The 23,566-nt window shown below is 42.5% G+C and overlaps 1 protein-coding gene across 9 annotated transcripts in view; it reads left to right on the forward strand.

Annotated features, from left to right (window-relative positions):
* The window catches only part of TRIP12 (thyroid hormone receptor interactor 12), a 1,052,161-nt gene that overhangs the window by 731,782 nt on the left and 296,813 nt on the right, over window positions 1-23,566 (forward strand). For all 9 annotated transcript variants that reach the window (XM_053709826.1, XM_053709829.1, XM_053709830.1 and 6 more), the window contains 2 exons: window positions 21,741-21,932; window positions 22,295-22,446. In XM_053709826.1, coding sequence (XP_053565801.1) covers window positions 21,741-21,932; window positions 22,295-22,446 — 344 coding nt within the window. The remainder of the gene's footprint in view (window positions 1-21,740; window positions 21,933-22,294; window positions 22,447-23,566) is intronic.

The raw sequence follows: 23,566 nt of genomic DNA on the forward strand, positions 1-23,566 counted from the left end.
TCCCAAAAAAGAGGGAACTTTCAGACCAATCCTGGACTTAAAGATCCTAAACAAATTCCTAAGAGTTCCATCGTTCAAGATGGAGACTATTCGGACAATTTTACCTATGATCCAAGAGGGTCAATACATGACCACTGTAGATTTAAAAGATGCTTACCTTCACATACCGATTCACAAAGATCATTATCGGTACCTAAGGTTTGCCTTCCTAGACAGGCATTACCAGTTTGTGGCTCTTCCATTCGGATTGGCTACAGCTCCAAGAATCTTCACAAAGGTTCTGGGTGCTCTTCTGGCGGTACTAAGACCGCGGGGAATCTCGGTAGCTCCATACCTAGACGACATTCTGATACAAGCTTCAAGCTTTCAAACTGCCAAGTCTCATACAGAGTTAGTGCTGGCATTTCTAAGGTCACATGGATGGAAGGTGAACGAAAAGAAAAGTTCACTCGTTCCACTCACAAGAGTTCCCTTCCTGGGGACTCTTATAGATTCTGTAGAAATGAAGATTTACCTGACAGAGGACAGGCTAACAAGACTTCAAAGTGCTTGCCGCACCCTTCATTCCATTCAATACCCGTCAGTGGCTCAATGCATGGAGGTAATCGGCTTAATGGTAGCGGCAATGGACATAGTACCCTTTGCACGCTTACACCTCAGACCACTGCAACTGTGCATGCTAAGTCAGTGGAATGGGGATTACTCAGACTTATCCCCTTCTCTGAATCTGGATCAAGAGACCAGAAATTCTCTTCTATGGTGGCTTTCTCGGCCACATCTGTCCAGGGGGATGCCATTCAGCAGACCAGACTGGACAATTGTAACAACAGACGCCAGCCTTCTAGGTTGGGGTGCCGTCTGGAATTCTCTGAAGGCTCAGGGACAATGGAGTCAGGAGGAGAGTCTCCTGCCAATAAACATCCTGGAATTGAGAGCAGTTCTCAATGCCCTCCTGGCTTGGCCCCAGTTGACAACTCGGGGGTTCATCAGGTTTCAGTCGGACAACATCACGACTGTAGCTTACATCAACCATCAGGGAGGGACAAGAAGCTCCCTAGCTATGATGGAAGTATCAAAGATAATTTGCTGGGCAGAGTCTCACTCTTACCACCTGTCAGCAATCCACATCCCGGGAGTGGAGAACTGGGAGGCGGATTTCTTAAGTCGTCAGACTTTTCATCCGGGGGAGTGGGAACTTCATCCGGAGGTCTTTGCCCAAATACTTCGACGTTGGGGCAAACCAGAGATAGATCTCATGGCGTCTCGACAGAACGCCAAGCTTCCTCGTTACGGGTCCAGATCCAGGGATCCAGGAGCAGTCCTGATAGATGCTCTGACAGCACCTTGGGACTTCAGGATGGCTTACGTGTTTCCACCCTTCCCGTTGCTTCCTCGATTGATTGCCAGAATCAAACAAGAGAGAGCATCAGTGATTCTAATAGCACCTGCGTGGCCACGCAGGACTTGGTATGCAGACCTGGTGGACATGTCATCCTGTCCACCTTGGTCTCTACCTCTGAAACAGGACCTTCTGATACAGGGTCCCTTCAAACATCAAAATCTAACTTCTCTGAAGCTGACTGCTTGGAAATTGAACGCTTGATTTTATCAAGACGTGGATTTTCTGAGTCAGTTATTGATACCTTAATACAGGCTAGGAAACCTGTTACCAGAAAGATTTACCATAAGATATGGCGTAAATACCTATATTGGTGTGAATCCAAAGGTTACTCTTGGAGTAAGGTTAGGATTCCTAGGATATTGTCTTTTCTACAAGAAGGTTTAGAAAAGGGTTTATCTGCTAGTTCATTAAAGGGACAGATCTCAGCTCTGTCCATTCTGTTACACAAACGTCTGTCAGAAGTTCCTGACGTCCAGGCTTTTTGTCAGGCTTTGGCCAGAATTAAGCCTGTGTTTAAAACTGTTGCTCCACCATGGAGTTTAAACCTTGTTCTTAATGTTTTACAGGGCGTTCCGTTTGAACCCCTTCATTCCATTGATATAAAGTTGTTATCTTGGAAAGTTCTATTTTTAATGGCTATTTCCTCGGCTCGAAGAGTCTCTGAATTATCAGCCTTACATTGTGATTCTCCTTATTTGATTTTTCATTCGGATAAGGTAGTCCTGCGTACTAAACCTGGGTTCTTACCTAAGGTAGTTACTAACAGGAATATCAATCAAGAGATTGTTGTTCCTTCTTTATGCCCAAATCCTTCTTCAAAGAAGGAACGTCTACTGCACAACCTGGATGTAGTCCGTGCTCTAAAATTTTACTTACAGGCAACTAAGGAATTTCGACAAACGTCTTCTCTGTTTGTCATTTACTCTGGGCAGAGGAGAGGTCAAAAAGCTTCCGCTACCTCTCTTTCTTTTTGGCTTCGTAGCATAATTCGTTTAGCTTATGAGACTGCTGGACAGCAGCCTCCTGAAATAATTACAGCTCATTCTACTAGAGCTGTGGCTTCCACTTGGGCCTTCAAGAATGAGGCCTCTGTTGAACAGATTTGCAAGGCTGCAACTTGGTCTTCGCTTCATACTTTTTCCAAATTTTACAAATTTGACACTTTTGCTTCATCGGAGGCTATTTTTGGGAGAAAGGTTCTTCAGGCAGTGGTTCCTTCTGTATAAAGAGCCTGCCTATCCCTCCCGTCATCCGTGTACTTTTGCTTTGGTATTGGTATCCCAGAAGTAATGATGACCCGTGGACTGATCACACTTAACAGAAGAAAACATAATTTATGCTTACCTGATAAATTCCTTTCTTCTGTAGTGTGATCAGTCCACGGCCCGCCCTGTTTTTAAGGCAGGTAAATATTTTTTAATTTATACTCCAGTCACCACTTCACCCTTGGCTTTTCCTTTCTCGTTGGTCCTTGGTCGAATGACTGGGAGTGACGTAGAGGGGAGGAGCTATATGCAGCTCTGCTGGGTGAATCCTCTTGCACTTCCTGTTGGGGAGGAGTAATATCCCAGAAGTAATGATGACCCGTGGACTGATCACACTACAGAAGAAAGGAATTTATCAGGTAAGCATAAATTATGTTTTCTCAGAGTCCCATCGTTCAAGATGGAGACCATTCGTACAATTTTTGCCAATGATCCAGGAGGGTCAATATATGACCACTGTGGACCTGTAGGATGCGTACCTTCACATTCCTATCCACAAGGATCATCATCAATTCCTAAGATTTGCCTTTCAGGACAAACATTATCGGTTTGTGGCCCTTCCCTTCGGGTTGGCCACGGCTCCCAGGATCTTCACAAAGGTTTTAGGGTCCCTTCTAGCGGATCTCAGGCCGCGAGGCATAGCGGTGGTGCCCTATCTGGACGATATCTTGATCCAGGCGTCAACCTATCATCTGTCCAAATCTCACACGGACATCGTGTTGTCATTTCTAAGAACTCACGGTTGGAAAGTGAATGTAGAAAAAAGTTCACTGGTTCCACAGACAAGAGTTCAATTCCTGGGAACTCTGATAGACTTGGTAAACATGAAAATATTTCTGACAGAAGTCAGAAAATCAAAGATTCTAAATACTTGCCGAGCTCTGCAGTCCATTCATCAGCCATCAGTGGCTCAGTGTATGGAAGTCATCGGACTAATGGTAGCAGCAATGGATATGATCCCGTTTGCTCGCTTTCTTCTCAGACCACTACAACTGTGCATGCTCAGTCAGTGGAATGGGGATTATGCAAAATTATCTCCTCGGATAAATCTGGACCAAGAGACCAGAGACTCTCTTCGGTGGGGGTTGTCACAGGACAATCTGTCCCAAGGGATGTGCTTCCGCAGGCCATCTTGGGTAATGGTAACGACGGACGTCAGTCTCCTGGGCTGGGGTGCAGTCTGGAATTCCCTGAAGGCTCAGGGTGTGTGGACTCAGGTGGAGTCTCAATAGCCAATCACTATTCTGGAACTGTGAGTGATATTCAATGCGCTGCTGGTGTGGCCTCAGTTGGCTTTGGCCAAATTCATAATATTCCAGTCGGACAATATCACGACTGTGGCATATATCAATCATCGGGGGGGGGGGACAAGGAGTTCTCTAGCGATGATAGAAGTATCAAAGATAATTCGATGGGCGGAGGTTCACTCTTGCCATCTGTCTGCGATCTCTATCCCAGGAGTAGATGACTGGGAAGCAGATTTTCTAAGTCGTCAGACTTTTCATCCGGGGGAGTGGGAACTCCATCCGGAGGTGTTTGCAACCTTGATTCATCAATGGGGCACACCGGAATTGGATCTGATGGCATCTCGACAGAATGCCAAACTTCCACGTTACGGGTCCAGGTCAAGGGATCCCCAGGCTGTACTGATAGATGCTCTAGCATTACCTTGGTCGTTCAACCTGGCTTATGTGTTTCCACCTTTTCCTCTCCTTCCTCGTGTGATTGCCAGAATCAAACAGGAGAGGGCTTCAGTAATTCTAATAGCGCCTGCGTGGCCACGCAGGACCTGGTATGCAGATCTAGTGGACATGTCGTCTCTACCACCCTGGAGACTGCCATTGAGAAAGGACCTTCTCATTCAAGGTCCTTTCCAACATCCAAATCTAACTTCTCTGCAGCTGACTGCTTGGAGATTGAACGCTTGATTTTATCTAAGCGGGGTTTCTCTGAGCCGGTCATTGATACTCTGATTCAGGCTCGCAAGCCGGTTACTAGAAAAATGTACCATTAGATATGGCGTAAATATCTTTATTGTTGTGAATCCAAGGGTTACTCATGGAGTAAGATTAGGATTCCTAGGATTTTGTCTTTTCTCCAAAAAGGATTGGAGAAGGGATTATCAGCTAGTTCCTTGATGGGACAAATTTCTGCTTTGTCAATTTTGCTCCACAAGCGTCTGGCAGATGTCCCAGATGTTCAGGCTTTAATCAGAATCAAGCCTGTGTTTAAAGCAATTGCTCCGCCATGGAGCTTGAATTTAGTTCTTCATGTTCTTCAAGGGGTTCCGTTTGAACCCATGCATTCCATAGATATTAAACTGTTATCTTGGAAAGTTTTGTTTTTAGTAGCTATTTCTTCGGCTCAGACTTTCTGAGCTTTCTGCATTACAATGTGATTCCCCTTATCTTATATTCCATTCTGATAAGGTGGTTTTGCGTACTAAACCTGGATTCCTTCCTAAGGTTGCTTCAAATAAGAATATTAATAAGGAAATTGTGGTTCCTTCCTTTTGCCCTAATCCTTCATCTAAGATGGAACGTTTGTTACATAATTTGGATGTGGTTCGCTCTTTAAAATTTTATTTACAAGCGACCAAGGATTTCCGTCAAACATCTTCCCTGTTTGTTGTTTATTCTGGGAAGCGTAGGGGTCAATAAGCTACGGCTACCTCTCTCTCTTTTTGGCTGAGAAGCATCATCCGTCTGGCATATGAGACTGCTGGACAGCAGCCCCCTGAAAAGATTACGGCTCATTCCACTAGAGCTGTGGCTTCCACATGGGATTTTAAAAACAATGCTTCTGTTGAACAGATTTGTAAGGCTGCGACTGGGTCTTCCCTTCATACTTTTTACAAATTTGATACTTTTGCTTCTTCTGAGGCTATTTTTGGGAGAAAGGTGTTTCAAGCAGTGTGGTGCCTTCCGTTTAGGTTCCTGTCTTGTCCCTCCCTTTCATCCGTGTCCTAAATCTTTGGTATTGGTATCCCACAAGTAAAGGATGAAACCCGTGGACTCGATATGTCTTGTAAAAGTAAAGGAAATTTATGCTTACCTGATAAATTAATTTCTTTTACGATATACCGAGTCCACGGCCCACCCTGTCATTTTGAGACAGGATTTATTTTTTATAAACTTTAGTCACCTCTGCACCTTGTTAGTTCTTTCCCTTTCTCTTCCTATAGCCTTCGGTCGAATGACTGGGGGAAGGAGTTAAGGGAGGAGCTATATAGCAGCTCTGCTGTGGTGCTCTTTGCCACTTCCTGTTAGCAGGAGGATTATATCCCACAAGTAAAGGATGAAACCCGTGGACTCTGTATATTGTAAAATAAATTAATTTATCAGGTAAGCATACATTTCCTTTTTTCTCTATCAGAGAGCTATGCTGTTTGCATTTTTTTTCCATTCCTAAAACTGCCATATAAGGAAATTTATTATTTTGCTTTATATGTTGTTTTTTCTCTTACATTTGCAAGATGTCTCAATCTGATCCTGTCTCAGAAATCACTGTTGGAACCCTGCTGCCTGATAACAGTTCTACCAAAGCTAATTTGTTGTAATCTTGTGGAGATTATATCTCCAGCTGTGGTTTGTAATAAGTTGTCATGATAAACTTTTACATGCAGAGAATGTGTCCATCAGTAATAGTATGTTGCCTGTTGCTGTTCCTTTAACATCTAATATACAAGATATACCTGTGAATTTATAAGAATTTATTGCTGATTCTATTCAGAAGGCTTTGTCTGCCATTCCGCCTTCTAAGAAATGTAAAGGTCTTTTAAAACTTCTCATAAAGTTGATGAAATTTCAAATGACCAACAACATACTGAATTATCCTCCTCTGATGAGGATCTATCTGATTCAGAAGATCCTTCCTCAGATATTGACACTGACAAATCTACTTATTTATTTAAAATGGAGTACATTCGTTCTTTAAGAAGTGTTGATTATATTGGATATTGAGGAGACTAGTCCTCTTCATATTAAAACTAGTAAACGTTTAAATTCTGTTTATAAACCTCCTATGGTTTTTCCAGAGGTTTTTCCAGTTCCTGATGCTATTTCTGATATGATTTCTAAGGAATGGAATAGGCTTGGTACTTCTTTTATTCCTTCTTTAAAGGTTTTTAAAAAATAATTGTATCCTTTGTCAGCAGTTACATTGGAGTTTTGGGAAAAGATCCCCAATGTTGATGGGGCTATCTCTACTCTTGCTTAGTGTACTACTATTCCTATGGAAGATAGTACTTCTTTTCTCTTGTAAGGTGTATCCAGTCCACGGATTCATCCTTTACTTGTGGGATATTCTCCTTCCCTACAGGAAGTGGCAAAGAGAGCACACAGCAGAGCTGTCCATATAGCTCCCCCTCTAGCTCCACCCCCCAGTCATTCTCTTTGCCGGCTCTAAGCACTAGGGTCTCACCCGTGAGGGTAAAGTGAATGTGGTGTTAGAATTGTAGTTTTTATTATCTTCAATCAAAAGTTTGTTATTTTAAATGGTACCGGTTTGTACTATTTACTCTCTAGCAGAAAAGTGATGAAGATTTCTGCTGAGAGGAAAATGATTTTAGCATGTTGTAACTAAAATCCACTGCTGTTCCCACACAGGACTGAGGAGTACCAGAAAACTTCAGTTGGGGGGAACAGTTTGCAGGGTGAACTGCAATAAGGTATGTTCAGTCATTTATTTCTAGACAAGACTGAGATGATGCTAGAAGAGACTGACAATATCCCCATGAGGGGAGTGTAAGCTATGTTCAGAGACTTAGTAAGGAATTGAATGCTTACATAACAGGGCTAATTATGCTGGTTGACACTAATTCAGGGCAATCAATAGTTTTTTTAGGAGAAAAGACACTTTGAAAGTCCTTTTGGGTTCTTTCTGGGGTTATTACCCACATGGCTATTTTTATTCACTTTGGAGTGATTTCTTAGGCCTCACAGCTCGGGAGTAGAGTGGAAGGGGCCTAATTTCGCGCCTCAGATGCGCAGTTAGAATTGCATAGAAGTTCATGCTGCTTCACATGGAGGGTCCTGCTGCTGTTTGAGGGCCTAAAGGAAGCTATATTCCCCCAAATCTGGTCCCTAAGGGCAGGTAGGGCCACAGCAGTGCTGTGGCAAGGTGCTGTAGTAATTTTAACCGGGTGTTGACTTTAGGCTGCTCCGGTTTGGGCATTAAGGGGTTAATCGTTTTGCTACTAGTGGTGCAATCTTACTAAGGCTTTAGGTACACACTGTGAAAATTTCAAAAGGATTACTGCATTTTTCACTGTTTTGCAAAATTGTGTGCCTTTTTTATCTCTTAAAGGCACAGTAACGTTTTTTCAAATTGTGTTTTTTATTTGATTAAAGTGATTTCCAAGCCTGTTTGTGTATACTACTAGTCTGTTAAACATGTCTGACACCAAGGAAAATCCTTGTTCAATGTGTTTAGAAGCCATGGTGGAACCCCCTCTCAGAATGTGTCCAACTTGTACTGATATGTCTATACACTTTAAAGATCATATTGTTGCACTTAAGAATGTGGCCCAAGATGATTCTCAGACTGAAGGTATCGAGGGTAGCCCGTCTGCCTCTCCCCAAGTGTCACAACCAGTTACGCCCGCTCAAGCGACGCCTAGTACCTCTAGTGTGTCTAACCCTTTTACATTACAAGACTTAGCGGCAGTCATGGATAATTCTCTTGCAGCTTTCTTATCTAAACTGCCCGTGTTACCTGCAAAGCGTGATAGCTCCGTTTTAAGAACAGATTATGAGCATTCTGACGCTTTGGTAGCTGTATCCGATATACCCTCACAACGCTCTGAAGTGGGAGCGAGGGATTTGATGTCTGAGGGAGAAGTATCTGATTCAGGAAGGGTTCCTCCTCAGACAGATTCAGATACATTGGCTTTTAAATTTAAACTAGAACACCTCCGCGTTTTGCTCAGGGAGGTATTAGCTACTCTGGATGACTGCGACCCTTTGGTGGTCCCAGAGAAATTGTGTTAAATGGACAAGTACCTAGAGGTCCCTGTTTACACTGATGCGTTTCCGGTCCCTAAGAGGATTGCGGATATCGTTACTAGGCAGTGGGATAGACCAGGTGTCCCCTTTGTTCCCCCTCCTGTTTTTAAGAAAATGTTCCCCATATCTGACCCCATGCGGGACTCGTGGCAGACGGTCCCTAAGGTGGAGGGGGCTGTTTCTTCACTTGCTAAACGCATAACCATACCAATTGAAGAAAGTTGTGCTTTTAAAGACCCTATGGATTAAAAATTAGAGGGTTTACTTAAGAAAATTTTTGTTCAACAAGGTTTTCTTCTCCAACCTATTGCCTGCATTATTCCTGTAACTACTCCAGCTGCTTTCTGGTTTGAGGCGCTGGAAGACTCGCTCCAGACTGAGACCTCATATGAGGAAATTATGGATAGAATTAAGGCGCTAAAGCTAGCTAATTCTTTTATCACTGACGCCGCTTTCCAAATAGCTAAGTTAAAAAATAAATAAATTCAGGTTTCGCCATTTTGGCGCGCAGGGCGCTATAGCTAAAGTCCTGGGCGGCCAATGTGTCGTCTAAATCCAAGCTTTTGAACATTCCTTTCAAAGGGAAGACCCTATTCGGGCCTGAATTGAAAGACATTATTTCAGATATCACCGGGGGAAAAGGCCATCCTCCCCCTCAGGACAAAGCCTTTAAAACTAAGAACAAAGCTAATTTTCGTTCCTTTCGCAATTTCAGGAACGGCCCTGCTTCATCCTCTCCGGCTGCAAAACAAGAGGGTAACGCTTCACAGCCCAAGGCAAACTGGAAACCTTACCAGGGCTGGAATAAGGGTAAACAGGCCAAAAACCCTGCAGCTGCCACCAAAACAGCATGAAGGGGTAGCCCCTGATCCGGGACTGGATCTAGTAGGGGGCATAATCTCTCTCTTCGCTCAGGCCTGGGCAAGAGATGTACACGATCCTTGGGCATTAGAGATTGTAGCCCAGGGATACCTTCTAGAATTCAAGGACTCTCCTCCAAGGGGAAGGTTCCACATTTCTCGTCTGTCTACAGATCAGACAAAGAAAGAGGTGATTTTACGCTGTGTAGAAGATCTACATACAATGGGAGTGATCCACCCAGTTCCAATTGCAGAACAAGGACTTGGGTTTTACTCAAACCTGTTTGTGGTTCTCAATAAAAGAAGGAACTTTCAGACGAATCCTGGATCTCAAAATTCTCAACAAATTCCTCAGAGTCCCATCATTCAAGATGGAGACCATTCGGACAATCTTACCAATGATCCAGGAGGGTCAATATGACTACCGTGGATCTAAAGGATGCGTATGCACATTCCTATCCACAAAGATCATCACCAGTTTCTCAGGTTCGCCTTTCTGGACAAGCATTTTCAGTTTGTGGCTCTTCCTTTCGGGTTGGCCACTGCTCCCAGAATTTTCACAAAGGTGCTAGGGTCCCTCCTGGCGGTTCTAAGACCGCGGGGCATAGCAGTGGCGCCTTACCTAGACGACATCTTAATTCAGGCGTCAACTTTCCAAAGAACCAATTCTCACACGAATATTGTATTGGCCTTTCTGAGGTCTCACGGGTGGAAGGTGAACATCAAAAAGAGTTCTCTCTCCCCCCTCACAAGAGTTCCATTCCTAGGAACCCTGATAGACTCGGTAGAAATGAAAATATTTCTGACGGAGGTCATAAAGCTAAAATTCTTAACTACTGGTCAAGCTCTTTATTCCATTCCTCGGCCATCTGTGGCTCAGTGCATGGAGAAAATCGGACTAATGGTTGCGGCAATGGACATAGTCCCTTTTGCTCGGATACACCTCAGACCACTGCAACTATGCATGCTCAAACAGTGGAATGGGGATTATGCAGATTTGTCTCCTCAAATTCAGTTGGACCAGGAGACCAGAGATTCTCTTCTCTGGTGGTTGTCTCAGGATCACCTGTCTCAAGGAATATGTTTCCGCAGGCCAGAGTGGATCATCGTAACGACCGACGCCAGTCTGTTAGGCTGGGGTGCGGTCTGGGACTCCCTGAAAGCTCAGGGCTTATGGTCTCAGGAAGAAACTCTTCTCCCGATAAACATTCTGGAACTGAGGGCGATATTCAACGCTCTTCAGGCATGGCCTCAACTAGCGGCTGCCAAATTCATCAGATTTCAGTCGGACAACATCACGACTGTAGCTTACGTCAATCATCAGGGGGGAACAAAGAGTTCCCTAGCGATGACGGAAGTAACCAAAATAATCAGGTGGGCGGAGAATTACTCCTGCCATCTCTCAGCAATTCACATCCCAGGAGTAGACAACTGGGAGGAGGATTTTCTAAGTCGTCAGACTTTTCACCCGGGGGAGTGGGAACTCCACCCGGAGGTATTTGCCCAGCTGACTCGCCTATGGGGCACCCCAGAGTTGGATCTGATGGCGTCCCGTCAGAACACCAAACTTCCTCTCTACGGGTCCAGGTCCCGGGATCCCAAGGCGGTATTGATAGATGCTCTAGCAGCGCCTTGGTCCTTCAATCTGGCTTATGTTTTTCCACCGTTTCCTCTCCTCCTGCGTCTGGTTGCCAGAATCAAGCAGGAGAAGGCTTCGGTGATTCTGATAGCGCCTGCGTGGCCACGCAGGACTTGGTATGCAGACCTAGTGGACATGTCATCTGTCCCACCATAGACACAGCCAGTGAGGCAGTATCTTCTAATACAGGGTCCGTTCAAGCATACAAATTTAGTTTCTCTACGTCTGACTGCTTGGAGATTGAACGCTTAATTCTATCAAAGCGTGGGTTCTCTGAGTCAGTTATAGATACTCTGATTCCGGCTAGAAAGCCTGTCACCAGGAAAATCTACCATAAGATATGGCGGAAATATCTTTGTTGGTGTGAATCCAAGGGTTACTCATGGAGTAAGATTAGGATTCCCAGGATATTGTCCTTTCTCCAAGAAGGACTGGAGAAAGGATTGTCAGCTAGTTCCTTAAAAGGACAAATATCTGCTTTGTCTATCCTGTTACACAAGCGTCTGGCAAAGGTACCAGACGTTCAAGTGTTTGCTCAGGCTTTAGTCAGAATCAAGCCTGTCTATAAACCTGTGGCTCCGCCATGGAGTTTGAATCTAGTTCTTTCAGTTCTTCAAGGGGTTCCGTTTGAACCTTTACATTCCATAGACATTAAGTTGTTATCTTGGAAAGTTTTGTTTTTGATAGCTATCTCTTCTGCTCGAAGAGTTTCAGAATTATCTGCCTTACAGTGTGATTCACCTTACCTGGTGTTCCACGCAGATAAGGTAGTTTTGCGTACCAAGCCTGGTTTTCTTCCTAAAGTTGTTTCTAACAAGAATATTAACGAGGAAATAGTTGTTCCTTCTCTGTGTCCTAATCCATCTTCGAAGAAGGAACGTCTATTACACAATCTTGATGTAGTTCGTGCTTTAAAGTTCTATTTACAAGCAACTAAGGATTTCAGACAAACATCTTCCTTGTTTGCTATCTATTCTGGTAAGAGGAGAGGTCAGAAAGCGACTGCTACCTCTCTTTCCTTTTGGCTGAAAAGCATCATCCGTTTGGCCTATGAGACTACTGGCCAGCAGCCTCCTGAAAGAATTACTGCTCATTCTACCAGAGCAGTGGCTTCCACATGGGCTTTCAAAAATGAGGCTTCTGTTGAACAGATTTGTAAGGCAGCGACTTGGTCTTCACTGCATACTTTTGCCAAATTTTACAAATTCGATACTTTTGCTTCTTCGGAGGCTATTTTTGGGAGAAAGGTTTTGCAAGCAGTGGTGCCTTCCGTTTAAGGTACCTGTCTTGTTCCCTCCCTTCATCCGTGTCCTAAAGCTTTGGTATTGGTATCCCACAAGTAAAGGATGAATCCGTGGACTGGATACACCTTGCAAGAGAAAACAGAATTTATGCTTACCTGATAAATTACTTTCTCTTGCGGTGTATCCAGTCCACGGCCCGCCCTGGCATTTAAGTCAGGTAAAAATTTTTTTGTTTAAACTACAGTCACCACTGCACCCTATGGTTTCTCCTTTTTCTTCCTAACCTTTGGTCGAAGCTAAAGGGGGAGCTATATGGACAGCTTTGCTGTGTGCTCTCTTTGCTACTTCCTGTAGGGAATGAGAATATCCCACAAGTAAAGGATGAATCCGTGGACTGGATACACCGCAAGAGAAAGTAATTTATCAGGTAAGCATAAATTCTGTTTTATGTAAGAACTTACCTGATAAATTCAATTATTTCATATTGGCAAGAGTCCATGAGGCCCACCCTTTTTATGGTAGTTATGTTTTGTTTTTTTGTATAAAAGCACAATTTTTCCGGTTCCTCTTTTTGTTTGCTTTTTTACTCCTTTTATTATCACCTCACTACTTGGCTATTCGTTAAACTGAGTTGTGGGTCTGGTGGGAGGTGTATTTATAGGCATTTTGAGGTTTGGGGAACTTTGCCCCCTCCTGGTAGGAATGTATATCCCGTACGTCACTAGCTCATGGATATATGAAAGAAATGAATTTCAGGCAAGTTCTTACATAAATTATGTTGGGTTTTTTTTTACACATATAACGCAAGAAGAGAGGTTCACAGTGTGGCTCCTTTTATCTGTATGGAATCAAGGGTTAATATCTCTGGAGGTGTGGATTATTGAACAGTGGGAATTAATCACATATGTTTATTTGATTATGCTGAAATGTGTAAGATGAGGCTCAGGCAGATGTTGGAATGTACAGGGTTTTTACTTTCGTTTTGGAAACTGCGCAGCCTGAAAGGTTTGGCGCGCTTTTTTGCTATTATAGCAGGGGCGGTCCTGCATTGTGCACCCCGTGACCGGGTGTGGTCACAGTTATTTCCTCTCTCCTGAACGTGCGGTTTACCGGAAAAGAAACGGTTTCTCTGGCCTGGGTCATAGGATGTGGTGAGTGCCCCAGCCATTGGGGGTATAAAGGTGCAGTTTTCTCCTTATTACTCAATAGTCTGCTTTGTAAGTGCAAGCTATGGAGGATTCTGATGTGTTAGAGGGTACTCGCTCTTTACCTGTCTATACCTGTCTATATTGTGAGGAGGCCGCAGTATACCCGCCCGCTCAACTATGTTTTACATGCTTTGATAAAGTAATCATGTCAAAGAAGTTGAATATGTTTGATACCACTGTGCCGTCCACCTCTGTGGAGTCTCCGTCCTGTGAGGTGCGCACCCTACAGTCATCTTCTAATGCACATGCAGCTTCCCGTAGCACTCCTAACCCTCCATCTGGAGGGGGCATTTTACCGCCAGACTTTACTGACCAGTTGCAAACTGCGGCATTTAGTGCTTTACCTCGCCCTGCTAAGCCAAAGGTCAAATATTGCTATCCTTCCCAGGGGTCATCAACTAGTTTATTGGATTTATCTGATACAAGGTTATTCGATGATGAAGGCCCCTCTGATACTTTAAAGGGCGCTCCTTTCTGGGTCGGAATCTGCTGCCTCTAAACCTCCAGTTGCGGAGGAAGCAGATTTTAGATTTAGGATTGAGCATTTACGCTTTCTGTTGAAGGAAGTTTTGGCTACGTTAGAGGTTCCAGAGCCCAAATTGCCTGAGGAACCTTTGATTCCTAAAATAGATAAGGTTTACGAGGACAGGGTTGTACCACAGACTTTCCCGGTTGCCGTAAAGCTGGCAAACATTATTAAGAATGAATGGGAAAGGATTGGTTCTTTATTTTCCCCTTGTTCCTTTAAGAAATTGTTCCTGGTCCTGGACTCTCAATTTGAGTTGTGGGGTTCCATCCCCAAGGTGGATGGCGCTATCTCCATGCTTGCTAAATCCCGCTTGTGGATAGATTGTCGTTTAAAGAGCCCATGGATAAGAAGATAGAAACTCTGTTAAGAAAGATGTTTCCACATACGGATATTTGTTTCAACCGGCAGCGGCTGTTGCTGTGGTTGCTGGAGCGGTTACCTACTGGTGCGACTCCTTGTCTGAGTTGATCGAGGTGGAGGGTCCCCTAGATGTGATCCAGAAAAGAATTAAGGGTGGCTAATTCTTTTATTTGTGATGCTAATATGCAAATTATTCACCTGAATGTTAAGGCTTCAGGTTTTTCTGTTCAAACCTTCTGGCTGAAGTCCTGGTCTGCAGACATGACTTCTAAGTCCAGACTTCTTTCACTCCCCTTTAAGGGAAAGATTTTAATTTGGTCCATGCCTGGACTCGATTATCTCCACGGTTACTGGAGGCAAGGGTGCCTTTTTACCGCAAGACAAGAACAAGTCTAAGGGACAAGGTCCTAAGTTTTGTTCGTTTCGTTCTAATAAATCCCCACGTCAGCAGCCCTCTGCAAAGCCCTAGCAATCCAAGGGTACTTGAAAACCGGCTCAGTCCTGGAATAAATCCAAGCAGAGCAAGAAGCCCTCCGAGAAAAAGTCGGCATGAAGGGGCGACCCCTGGTCCGGTTCTGGATCACGTAGGGGGCAGACTGTTGCTCTTTTTGGACACTTTTTTGGGGGACATTCAAGACCCGTGGGTCCTGGAGGTCATTGCTCAGGGATACAAGATAGGTTTCAAGTCTCATACACCCAAGGGCAGATTCCTACTATCAAACCTGTCTTCCAGGTCAGAATAGAGAGAAGCCTTTCTGGGGTGCGTGAGGGATCTCTCCTCCCCTAGGAGTCATTATTCCGGTACCTCTCGCAGAAAGCGGTTTGGGATACTATTCAAACCTTTTTGTGGTCCCAAAGAAGGTGGGAACTTTCTGCACGATTCTGGACCTAAAGTGCTTAAACAAATTTCTATCTGTCCCCTCGTTCAAGATGGAGACGATAAGGTCTATCCTTCCCTTAGTTCAGGAAGGACAGTTCATGACCACTATAGATCTGAAGGATGCTTACCTTCACGTTCCAATCCACAAGGAACACTTCAGGTTCCTAAGGTTTGCGTTCCTGGACCAGCACTTCCAGTTTATTGCACTTCCGTTTGGTCTAGCTACTGCTCCAAGAGTTGTTACGAAGGTTCTTCTTCGATCTAATGGTTGGAGGATAAACTTAGAAAATAGTTCTTATTCCCAGTACCAGGGTGGAATTCCTGGGTACTATAATAGACTCCATATCCATGAAGATATTCCTTACAGACCAGAGATGTTACAAGCCAATTTCCGCTTGTCCTGCCCTTCAGACCTCCTTAAGGCCCTCTGTGGCTTGGTGTATGAAGGTAATTGGTCTTGTGTCCAGCATGGACACCGTTCCTTTTGCCATATTCCACTACAAACCACTTTAGCTGTGCATGCTGAGACAGTGGAACGGCGATCATTCGGATTTGTTTCAACAGATTTCTCTGGACAACCGTCCAGGAGAATCACTCTACTGGTGGTTCTGTCCAGATCACCTGTCCCAAGGAACAGCCTTCTTGAGACCATCCTGAGAGATTGTGACTACGGACACAAGTCTATCAGAATGGGGAGCTGTTTGGGATGCCAGGATGAGCAATCTTCAATGCTCTGAAGGCTTTGGCCTCTTCTAAGTTCGTCCCAGTTTATCAGATTCCAATCAGACAACATAACCTCGGTGGCTTACATCAACCATCAAGGGGGGAACAAGGAGCTCCCTAGCAATGAGGGAAGTATCTTGGATTCTGGAGTGGGCAGAGGCCCACAACTGCTCACTGTCAGCGATCTTTTTGTTCATCAAAATCTAGATTCTCTGAGGCCGACTGCGTGGAGATTAAACGCTTAGTCCTAGCTAAGAGAGGTTTCTCTGAGAGGGTTATTGACATACTCATTCAGGCTTGTAAGCCTGTTACTCGTTGCATCTATCATAATGTGTGAAGATCTTACTTATTCTGGTGTGAAGAACGTGGTTTAGCCTCGCACAAGGTTAAAACTGCCAAGATACCTTCCTTTCTCCAGGAGGGTCTGGAGAAGGGCCTTTCTGCCAGTTCCCTGAGGGGACAGATTTCGGCCATTTACTTTTTGCTGCACCAGAGGCTCGCAGAGCTTCCTGATGTGCAATCTTTCGTTAAGGCTCTGATTAAGATCAGACCTGTTTTTAGATCGAATGCTCCACCTTGGAGTTTGAATCTTTTTAAGTTTTTGCAACGGACTCCGTGTGAGCCTATGCATTCGGTTGCATTAAATTATTTTGCTGAAAGGTTCTTTTTCTATTGGCTATTGCGTCGGCACGCATAGTTTCTGAAATAGCGGCCTTGCAATGTGAGCCTCCTTATCTGGTGTTCCACACTGATGAGGCTGTCCTACGTACCTGCTTGGGTTTTTTACCTAAGGTGGTGTCTGATCGTAACACCAATCGGGTGATTGTGGTTCCTTCCTTATGTCCTAATCCTCCTTCGAAGGAACGTTTACTTCATAATCTGGATGTGGTTTGTGCTTTGAAGTTTTATCTTCAAGCTACTAAGGATTTTAGGCAAACTTCTTCCTTGCTTGTTATCTACTCTTGGAAGCGTAAGGGTCTGAAAGCTTCTTCGACTTTCTTATCTTTTTGGTTGAGGAGTGTTATATGCTTAGCGGGACTTAGATCTCAGATGGTTAAGGCTCATTCCACTAGAGCGGTGGCTTCCTCTTGGGCCTTTAAGAACGAGGCCTCTATGGATCAGATTTGTAAGGCGGCTACCTGATCCTCCTTACATACTTTTTCAAAATTCTTCAAGTTTGACTTTTTGCTTCGTCTAAAGCAGCTTTTGGGAGAGAGGTTTTACAGGCTGTGGTGCCCTCAAATTACGGTCCGCCTCCTCTTACCCCTCCTGTTATCATTCAGTGTCCTCTAGAGCTTGGGTATAGTTTTCCCAACAGTAAGGAATGATGCCGTGGACTCTCCTCATATTAAGAAGGAAAACATAAATTATGCTTACCTAATAATTTAATTTCCTTCTGTATGAGGAGAGTCCACGGCCGCTGCCCGTATACTCCGACGGGCGGACCAAAATTAGTTTTTCTCTTCCAGCACCATTTATGCCCTGATGTTTCTCTCTACTGTTCCTTGTTCCCTTGGCAGAATGACTGGGATAAGAGAAAAGTAGGGGGGGTATTTAAGCCTTTGACTGGGGTGTCTTTGCTTCTTTCTGGTGTCCAAGTGTATTTCCCAACAGTAAGCAATGATGCCGTGGACTCTCCTCATACAGAATTAAATTATCGGGTAAGCATAATTTATGTTTTTGTAATAGTACCTGTGAACTCAAAGGCACATTAGTTATAATATGCTTTGTTATTAGCGCATGTAATTGTATCCATAGTAAAGCTGCAACGCTATGTATTTAACCTCTGTAAAAGGGGTTAAACGCATTTAAAGTACTGCTTGGAAGCTTCAAAGCACTGCTGGACTCAAGCGGAAACTGATAATAATCGCACACTGTTGGTCCATATAATACACCATAATATGGAGGTGTGTCTATGATTTGTGAATTTCAATAAAATCGCATTTCTAGGTATCCTGTGCTTTGAAAGGATTTAACTGCTGATTAAAAATGTTTAAAAAATTCTCTCACAATGTGACATAACTTGGAACAGGTTCATGACCAATAGCTTAATAGTAAGCTAACACTTGAAGTCAGAAATCTGAAATAGAAAAATTCCCCATCCTGTTTTCTGTTAGGTTTTCTTTCTTTCACAAAGTAGTAAATAGTCCACAAGCTATTACTAGCAGGAGGCAACAGCTAACATTTCACAAGTTTTTATTCCATCACCTCTAATATCCCAGTTTTTTCTTTGCCTCCACAGGCATAGGGTGAATCTTTGAGGTGCTCCAGCTTTTTTTGGAAAGTGTCTGTTAACCCTTTATTCCCCTATGAAATACCAAGAAAAAGGTATAGAGGAGTACTTGGGCTCCATAAAATAATTATCCTGCAAGAGTTTTGCCAGTAGCCTGCCATAGGTGTCACTGGAACTGGTCCTCTGCTGCCTCCTGTTTGGCCTTGTCATTGTGCTCCTATGTTTATCCTCTGCTGTTTTATACAGCACTGGATGGGGCTCTCTGCGGACAGCAGAAAGGCTGCAGCTGAGTAAGCAGTAGAGTGTTTGTTTTATATACACTTACATAGCCCATTAGTAGGTACACTTAAGAGGGTATATTATAGCCACTGTAATATAAACCAACGGTAAGCTCAGACAGTTATTAGGGGCAGTAGTTTGTGCATGTAGGCTTGTGCACAATGGTTACACACTGACACTTTTAGGGACAAAGAAGTATAAATAAAAACAGTGTGGTGTGCATATGCTAACGTTTTCTGTTGAAAATCTTTAACTATCGTTCTTGGCTGCGATGCACATTGCAGATCGATTTGGGAGCAGTATCATTTGCTAACCTTCTCCTCAGCTTCACTTGGCAGCTGCCATTTACGGAGTGGTTGAATTGTTTTAATCATTCAGGTTCATACCAAGAGTGAGGGGGTTAGTTGGTGTGTTTTTTTTGTTTTTTTACTGCTCTATAATTTATTATATTTAAATATTTGAGAAAATTTTTGGAACACACTGTGTATGTTTGAGTTAATTTGTCCCTATCATAGTGCAATAGACATAATCTTATTTACTATTAGGATAAGATTTTTCTTTGAATTTTAAAGTTTGATTAATTTAATTTGCCCATGTATGAGTCAGAAGATTACAGCCATTACTTTAGCTTCTTGGTTAAAGCAGTAATTAAGTATGGCTTCTTGGAAGCAGGAAAATTCCTTTCAGAATTGTTACAGCCCATTCTACAATATTTGTTTCTACTTTGTGTGCTTTTAAAAGGAGGCTTCTGTTGTGTAGGTTGCACAGAAGCAGCTTGGTCTTCTTTACTCTGTCTTCTTTTGGGAATAGCTTTTGACAGAAACGTCCCACAGTCTTAGTAGTTGGTAATTAGGTGCCTGCCTTAATTTATTCCCATCCATTTACTCGTGGACTCCACAGCTTGGTTATTAGATCCCAAGAGTAATGGCTTATGGACTCTCACCACCTTATGAAAGAAATCAAAATTTATACTTACCGAAAAAAAAAAATCTTTCATGGCGGTGAGAGTATACAAGAACCCCCCCCCCCATTATTGACTGTTTAGTGTGCACCTCATGTACCCTTCTTTGTTATTTCCTACATCTGTTATTCTCCTTTTCTCTGCTATACATTAGACTGGGGTATCAGAGGTGGGGGGGGGGATTAAAAGCTTGTTGAATATTGGGTATTTTAGCCTCCTACTATTGGCCAGGAGTAATGGTTTGTGGACGCTCACCACCATGAAACAAATGAATTTATCAAGGTGTATATATATATATATATATATATATATATATTATTTGTAGTGCGCCAACAGGTTCCGCAGCACTAAAGACATGGGTCTAATATGCAAGGTGACAGTTATGGGAGACAAAGGGATAGAGGTTCTGCCAATAGTTTCACTGTTGTAAATCATCTCTTATGAAAGTGATCTGTAAAGCAGCTAGTATGTGTGTGTGTATATATATATATATATATATACATATATATATATATATGTGTGTGTATATATATATATATATATATATATATATATATATATATAAAATCTTTTTTTTGTGTGTGAAGTTGTTTTAGGTTTTGACTCTGATCCCTCTGTTTTGTGCATGGTTTCATTAGTATCCATTATCCTTTGATCTCTCTTTCTCTTTGGAAATGTAAATTTCATAAACTCTTATGAATCTAATAGCACTGAGCTGCCAAAAATCTAGTCTTCATTTATTTTATTTCAAGCTATGGAAAATAGTGTCCACACAACCTGTGATTCCTGGCCCTTAAAGGGGCAGTATACTGAAAAATAGTTTTCCCTTAATGTGTTTACCATTGCTTTTTTTACCAACTGCAGAGTAAAAAATTTATGAAAATTAGCTTTTTAAGTTTTTTTTTTTGTGTGTACATTAAAGCTCTGATTTTGTGTTTTGAAGCCACAAACTAATAAAATGGGTTGAGCTTGTAGGTATAATCAGATCTCATTACTTTATCACATTGTGTACATATACATGTTTATTTATCTTATGTCTGTCCATAAAACAATCACCAGTACTTGGAGAGAACAATGGAAAATCAACATTTTATTACCTTATCTCTGCTATATCCCACTGGGAGTGTAATTTCTTCTGCTGGTTGTGTTCACAAAGCTTATCTATAGCTTGGACCTGTGGCCACAAACTTTCAGAATAGGTGGGGATGCCACAGGCTAAATAAACTATTTCAAATGCCAATATAAGGGTAAAGGAGCTACTTGTAAACAATTTAATACACTCCAGCTGGTAAAGTGGATCATTGGGAAAAAATTAAAAGGAAGAACATTTTTGAGTAAACTGTCCCTTTATTGAATCTTTCTAAACTCACAACAGTTACACCTACTTTACCTACTTTAAATCTTTTGTTTTCGGGGGAGGCTGATTTCTGCCTTCATAATCTTTTCTGGTTAAGAGCTTTTCTGTCCTGTCATGTTCTCTCCCTTTCCTCTTCTCTTATCATTGCTTTTATGAAGGGGATGTTAAACAAAATGAGCTTGTAATATTTAATGTTTACTTATGTGTAGTTAAAAAAAACTTTGCAATGTACATTCATTTTTTGTGCCCCCATTTTCTTTAATTTAACTCCTTAAAATTGTTTTTTTAAATTCCGCCATGTCCTTCCTGCTGACAACAATTAGGGACAGATATAAAACGGGCAATAAAAGAGACTGTCTAAACAAGGCTGCTTGCAATATAGGACTATCTAAAAGAATTTCCAAACAGCCTTGTTTGCACAAACAGATATATAGGAAATTAGTTTCAAACTAATAGAATTGTAATAAACTGCATCTATATTTTACACTAAGAATATTCTTTGCTATAAACACATTGTGTCTAGCATGCATTTACGGTTTAAAATGCCTTTAAGGATAAAATGAAGGGAAAAGGCTCTGAGGAGGAAGGGTTTGTTAAAGTTTGTTTGAAGTTTACGCTTATCTGCAGATGGATGGCTACTATTAAGCTGATTGTCTAGTGATCTCCTATGTCATGCTTATCACTAAAAACATGAAGAAAGAGATTTAACAAGGAATACAACAATTTTGTAGTTTTTTCTTTGTCCATTTGTTCTGTGTTTTTGTGTTTAATTAGCTTTCTTTGTGTCATTTTCAGCTGGATGGTGGAGTTGAGTGCCTTGTAGAAATCCGAAGCATAGTTTCAGAGTCAGATGTCTCTTCATTTGAAATTCAACACAGTGGCTTTGTGAAACAATTGCTTTTATATTTGACATCCAAAAGTGAGAGAGACATTGTGAGCCGGGACATCAGGCTTAAAAGATTCCTACATGTGTTCTTCGGCTCCCCTGTGAGTGAACTTGTTTAGCATGTGCAGAGCTTTACAAATTAGCCTGGCAAGGGAGCATGCACATCTTTAAGGCAATTATAGGGTCATTTTAACACTATAATGGCCCTTTAAACACATTATTGATTTCTTTAATAACAAATGTCTGATAACAAATCAGTATATAGCTTGCCATGTTCAGATTGGAAAGCTTATTTGAATAGCTTGCAAATATTAGAATCTACATGAGAATCCTATATGGTAATGAGTTGGTAAACCAAAATTTTAATTATCTAATACAATCAAATCTGAACATGGTTTCTATGTATATTCAGGATAGGCAAATATAAAAAAAAAAAATTCCTAATTCACTGTTGTTTTTACAGTTACCAGGAGAAGAACCTCTTGGGAGGCTAGAGCCAACAGCAAATAGACACTTGATGTCACTTGTACACAAGATGAACAATTGTCTCAGTCAAATGGAACAGTTTCCTGTCAAAGTGCATGATTTTCCTAGTGGAAATGGCACAGGGAGCCGGTAAGTTCAGATGTGGAAATATGTTAATTCTTAACAGCAGCTGGTTTGCGGATAGACTGTAGAATGCTCTTTCCATCTTAATGGGAGGAGAGTCCATTGCTTCATTCATTACTTGTGGGAAATAAGAACCTGGCCACTAGGGGGCGGCAAAGACACCCCAGCCAAAGGCTTAAATACCGTCCCCTACTCCACTCATACCCTAGTTATTCTTTGTCTTTCGTCACAGGAGGTTGGCAGAGAAGTGTTGGAAGATTCAGAGTGGTCTCTTATGGAAGGTAATACTCTTTGAAATGGGACTGGAGTTTTAAGTTGTCCTGTCAGCCTCTCAGTGAGAGCATGGATGAAAGTTAGAGTCCGGAGGTGCAGGGAGTGTCATCTCTGCGAAACCATCCCGACTCATGTTAACAGCTCCTGGGCAATCCGCCTTGACGAGTTTCGCTGCCTGCCCTTCTTCACTCAAGTCCATGTCAGGAGGGATGCTACTAACCTGTCACACTTGAAGGGCCGTGTTCCTGTTCGACGGCATAGATTCTGGTAAGATCGTTTCATTTATATACATATAATAACGCAAGAAGATAAAGTCACAGTGTGTCTCCTTTTATCTGTATAGAATCAAGCAAGGGTTAATATCCCTGGAAAGGTGATTCTTGAACAGGGAGGGATTTATGCATAATATCTTTGTGTTAATGCTACATAATGTGTGAACAGTCAGGTGAAGATAGGCGCTGCCTTTTTTGGCGCATTTTCTCTATATTGCAGGGGCAGTCCTGCATGGCACTCCGTGTGGCCTCTTTAACTTCCTCTTTCCTGATCGCCATAGCGGGAGACGTAACAGTTTCTCAGTGGTCCGGGTCATTGGAGGTGGTGAGTGGCCCGGCCATTGGTGTATAAAGGTGCCATTTAGTCTATCACAGTCCGCATTAAAGGCGCAAGCTTTGGAGGACTCTGATATGTTAGAGGATACTCCCTCTTTAATTAAATCTAATACCTGTTTTTATTGTGAGGAGGTTCAGGTTGATCCGCCTGCTCAACTGTGTTCCACATGGTTTGATAAGATTGCAATATCTAAAAAGAATTAGATATTGAGTACTACTGAGCCATCCACCTCTGAGGGTTCTCC

This window comes from Bombina bombina, chromosome 4, assembly GCF_027579735.1.
Source record: "Bombina bombina isolate aBomBom1 chromosome 4, aBomBom1.pri, whole genome shotgun sequence".
Classification (NCBI taxonomy): Eukaryota; Metazoa; Chordata; class Amphibia; order Anura; family Bombinatoridae; genus Bombina; species Bombina bombina.